General features: G+C 38.4%; 1 protein-coding gene across 1 annotated transcript in view; it reads right to left on the bottom strand.

The window, feature by feature from the left end:
• LOC106883807 (uncharacterized) overlaps positions 1-5,720 on the bottom strand; it is a 158,537-nt gene that overhangs the window by 78,718 nt on the left and 74,099 nt on the right. Inside the window, exon 8 of the mRNA XM_014934944.2 lies at positions 1,809-1,954. Within this exon, the coding sequence (XP_014790430.1) occupies positions 1,809-1,954 (146 nt within the window). The remainder of the gene's footprint in view (positions 1-1,808; positions 1,955-5,720) is intronic.

Genomic DNA, 5,720 nt, shown 5'->3' on the forward strand with positions numbered 1-5,720 from the left:
GGAGAAATGGTAGAGAGAAATATAGGAGAAATGGTAGAGAGAAATATAGGAGAAATGGTAGAGAGAAATATAGGAGAAATGGTAGAGAGAAATATAGGAGAAATGGTAGAGAGAAATATAGGAGAAATGGTAGAGAGAAATATAGGAGATGGAGGGGTGCAGTGGATACGTGAGGGTATTGAGGATGCTAGCAGGAAGCAAGGTGTTGATGATGAAGAGCAGCACAGGGAAGGGAGGGAAATCACAGAAAGGAAGTGATTGGTGGAGACAGTAGGCAAGAGAAGAAAAGTAACTGAGACAACCAAGTATGTGCCTATTCTGCTCTTAGGTGGTAAGGAATTAATGGGTATTAGAGAATGAAATGTTGGGGAGAGAAATGGTTGAATAAGGCAGAGAGGATGGAGGTAAGCATTACCAAGGTGGTTTTAGATGGAAACAGTAAAAAGCTTGTCCTACGTATATCTACATGTATACCTGTATATGTATGTGTACCCTTGTCTGAACAATATGTACTGGTTGTAAATGAGCATCATCCTCATCATCATAGTAGTGAGGCATTTTGTTTCCAGTCTTTCATTGAAAAACATGTTTAGCTATGAGAAAACATTAACTTGCTTGGCAACCAATGGGAGCATCCAGTTGTAGATAATCTGCCTCAACAAATTTTATCTAACTCATGCAAACATAGAAAAATTGATGTTAAATGCTGACAATGATGATGATGCTGGCATGTGTGTGTGCATTTGTGCGTGTGTGTTTTCACATTGGTGTAATGGTAGAAAACAAAATCACTTTTCATACAAACAGTTTCTTTGTTTGCAATACTTTGCAATCTTCTGTAATGGCATGTTGTCTGGTCATCAAGCAGTTCAGTGTTTGAATGACTAAGGGAAATATTATGTTACTTGGAAACAGGTGAGGATTGTGGGCTGGCAAGAGGAAGAACCATCCACCTGCCAAAAATTTCATCTGATCCATGCAAGGTTTGAAAAGTAGACAGCAAAACGGCAATGATGATGATGGTGATAAATGGTGCCACATAAAAAGCATCCAGTCCAGACTGTAAAAATGGCTGACATTTGGAAAGGCATCCAGCTGTAAAAACCATGCCTAGGCAGACAACTGGAGCATGGTGCAGTCCTCTGGGTTGCCACCTCCTGTCAAACTGTTCGACCCATGCCAGTATGGAAAACAGATGCTAAATGGTGATGATGATGATGATGATGTTGATGATACACATGCATAGGCTTTCATACAGTTCCCTTCTACCAATTTCACCTACAAGCAAAGCCATCTTAACAGCATCATAAGCCTCTGAGTAAATCGGTACAGCAAGCCCTATAGTATTTAGTTTTAGACAGCAAGCCACAATACACATAGATCAGAATTGAGCCCCTAGACCTATGAGGCCCCTGATCAACTGCACAGTGTGCCCATGCCTTATAATGGCACTGCCTATGCCTTATGATGGTATTGTCCACCAGAGGCCACAGTAGTAGATGCTTCAAAGCAGTGACCCTTCAAGGCAGTGCCCCAGCATGGCAACTGTCCAATGACTGAAACAAGTAGAAGATAAATGGTAAAAGATAGGCAGTAAAAGATGCTTGTATGATCAGTGAGACATTTATTTGTTTGTGTGTGAATGTTCCTACAACACATGTATGTGTGTGTGCATGGATGTATGCATGTGTGTATGTATGTATGTATGTATGTATGTATGTATGTATGAGTGAGAAGGATTGCATATGAACAGCAGTACATACATGAGACAATCTGTAAGTAGCAAAACATAGCATTTGATACCCTACCTGCAGACTTCTCTGTAAGTGTTGCATGGTTCAATCGAACCAATTCATAGTTGATACAGATTTCTGCATTCTGGACACTTTCTGTTTTCTTATCACTCAACGTTGCAATTAAAACTTGTAATGGTGGACTCAGATATTGTTGAAAACTACAGCATAAAAAGAAATAAATAGGACTATTTTAATAGGTTTTAAACAAGTTTACAGGTAAAGTAATTTGATTTAGTAAATTTGATTTTCTCTTCAGTGGTAAATATTTCAGTCATGTGTTCAAGGCATGAAAACATAGAACTCATTACATATTTATTTAGGAGGGGCTGTGTGGTAAGTAGCTTGCTTACCAATCACATGATTCCAGGTTCAGTCCCACAGTGTGGCACCATGGGCAAGTGTCTTGTGACCAAAGCCTTGTGAGTGGATTTGGTAGACAAAAACTGAAAGAAGCCCATTGTACATACACATATATATATATGTATATGTTTGTGTGTCTGTGTTTGTCCCCCCCCCCCCACCATCGCTTCATGACCGAATTTGGAGTGTTTACGTCCCCGTAACTTAGCAGTTCAGCAAAATAGACCGATGGAATAAGTACTAGACTTACAAAAAATAAGTCCTGGGATCAATTTGTTCGACTAAAAGCAGTGCTCCAGTATGGCCAGAGTCAAATGACTGAAATAAATAAAACATACATATATATATACATATACCATGTTTGTATTGACCTATCAAACCAAGTCAGACCGTAGTTGTGGCCGATGCTAGTGTCAGGTCATAAAAGACACTCACTACACTTTTAGAGTGGTTGGCATTAGGAAAGGCATCCAGCAGTAGAAACCTTGTCAAATCAGATTAGAACCTGGATTTGTTAGTGAGATCCAGGGTATGATTGACAATGATCCCTCCAAGTCAATCAGGACCATCACCATGGACATGGGAGTGTCTGAGTTTCTATCAGGCAGGTAGTGCATGAAGACATTCGATATTCCTCATACAAGATGAGAAAGGGCCAATTTTTATCTCAAGCCATCAAGAGCAAGAGGAAAGGCCACACAGCCACACTATGAAGGCTATACACATACACATGAAAAGTATATTAACTGAGCAGATGGTGAACACACAAAACAACCATTGGCTTGCTGTGTCCCCAAAACATGTACCGAGAGTGATAAAAATCAAACATCCAGTCAACATCATGGAGTGATCAGTAGTGGTGGCAACGTTATACCTCCATTCATCTTCCCACACGGCCTCAGACTCAACAGGGAGGCCTACATCAAGTGCCTGGAGTGGGTAGCGCTGCCTTGGGTCAAGAAAGTGACTGCTGGAAGACCCTATGTCTGGCAACAGGACTCTGCATCATGCCACACAAGCTGAAGAACTCAATCGTGGCTGTCAGGTAAATTCTGCCACGACATCACCCCTAACATCTGCCCACCTAACTCCCTAGACTGCAACCTCCTTGATTATTATGTGTGGGGCACAGTTGAGCAAGGGACCAACAAAACTCCTTGTAATACCAAAGATGAACGGAAGGCAAGGATTATGGCAGCATTCACCAACTTAAACAAGGAAACTGTCCAGAAGAGCTGCAAGAGATTCCAAAGTCGTCTGGAGCCCATGGCGATTTTATTGAATAAATTTACTCATTTGTATTTCAAGACATTTTTATGTAATTTTGGTAAATATATCTGTTAAAATGAGATGTCAGTGTTATTTTTCATTTTTGCATAATTTAGACAACAATATATTCACTGCACCCTGAACACATACACACACACACACACATAACAGACTTCTTTCAGTTTCCATCTGTCAAGATCTGTTCACAAGGTTTTGGTTGGTCTGGAGTTATAGTAAAAGACATTTGCTCAAGGTGAACCTGGAACCAGGTTATTGGGAAGCAAGTTTCTCAACAATCCAAATAGCCTATAATATATACGTATATGTACACACACACACACACACACACATACAATGTTTAATGCAAGTGAAAACCACATAACATGTGCATAAGAGCTCTTATGTCTTTATTTGGCTGCCACATAATATGTTACATAATATGGAACTCCTCTTTACATAAGATTAATACAAGGATACTATAACAAGTGGATGGAGAATAACAGGCTTTAATAGTAGATTGCAACAGATGTTGTTACATTATCTTTATATATGTACTAGTGGGACCCGTGGAAATTCCATAGAATGAGAAGATTAAGAGAAGCTATTTAAGAGAGAAAGGATAATTTGCATTTTAATTTTTATTTTCCTAAGTTATTTAACTTTCAGTCACAATAATCTACTATATGATTTTAAAATTTCCCTTTGCTAAGTACTTTATATTGCTTTCTTTCTCTCTACTTCTTCAACAAACTTTTTAACCATGTAATTCGCCTCTTCATGTCTTTAACATTTCTCTCACTTCCACTAATCACATGAGTGACAGTATAATGCATCAGCTGGCTATCTGCTCTCTCACTCACTCTCACATTCCCTCTTCCGCTCGCTCTCTCCCTCTCTCACTCCATCTCTGCTCTAACAAATTAAAGCATAAAGGTGGAAGAATAATATTATAGATTTAGTTCAATAAAAAAAATTCTTTTCACTATCAACATACCAACACCACCACCATCATCACTACTATAGTTTTCAGTAACAAAGCTCATTTCATTTAAGCTGTTTGTTTATATCTACTTTTTCTTGCTGTTGATGTACTTCTGCTCTGACAATACAAACACACACACTCTCTCTCTCTCTCTCTCTCTCTCTCTCTCGCTCTCTCTCTCTCTCTCGCTCTCTCTCTCTCTCTCTTACTCTCTCTCCCCCTTCTCTCTCTCCCCTCTCCTCTCTCTCTCCCTCTTCCTCCCTCTCTCTCTCTTTCTCTCTCTCAACGTAACGCACTTTATCTGCCTTTCTTTAACCTCACTATCCAGAACATTACCCTCTGCTAAATATTGTATCCAAAACATATCACTTTCTCTTTATCTTTCCCTCCCCACCTTATCATTAACTTTATTAACCACATCATTAACTTTTCTCTCTCCTCTTTTCTCTCACCATCTTTTAATCTTGCTCTTTACCTCTCCCTTCAACTAACCACATGATGCATTTGGCCTTATACATCTTTCTCTGCTTCTTCCTCACTTCTTTCTTCTCTACTCACACTTTTCCTCTCTCTCTCTCTCTCATTTTACTCCACTTCTACCTCTTACTCACTCTACTTCCATGTCTCTAAGTAAAGTATAATGGGCAAACAAACAAGCGGATTATTATATAAATATATATACACACATTTCTATTATATTAGAATTCCCATATTCCTGAATTTTCAGCAAACGACACAAATGATAATGAATTTAATGGCTCGGAACAGATTCATATACTGAACTAATTTAGTTATTGTCAATTCTACCTCAGCTGTTGTACCTTATAATTTATACTCCGGCAATTCTTAAATGGTGAAGTTGTAACATATCAAGGGAAATAACTATCACAAAATTAATAGAAATTAATGTCAAAGTTGCATGTTATAAACTCTAGAAGTCTAAATATTTTAAGCAGTTATAACGTGTGTGTGTGTGTGTGTGTGTGTGTGTGTGTGTGTGTGTGTTTGTGTGTGTATATGCGCACACATGACTTGGCTTCACATGATGGTTGTAAACAAGTGTTAACTCCATGCAAGCAGTTTCCATCATTTCCAATCTTCTGTGAAACCATTTCTGGTCATGGGAAAATGTTACCTTACTTGGAAAAAGGTGAGGATTTGTGTAAAGGAAAACATCTGGCTACGTAGAAAAACCTGCATCAAAACTTTGCATCAAAAGTGAATGCTAAAATGATAATGATACATACATACATGTGTGTGTGTGTATATATATATATATATATATATATATATATATATATATATATATATAT

Source organism: Octopus bimaculoides, chromosome 15 (assembly GCF_001194135.2).
Source record: "Octopus bimaculoides isolate UCB-OBI-ISO-001 chromosome 15, ASM119413v2, whole genome shotgun sequence".
NCBI lineage: Eukaryota > Metazoa > Mollusca > Cephalopoda > Octopoda > Octopodidae > Octopus > Octopus bimaculoides.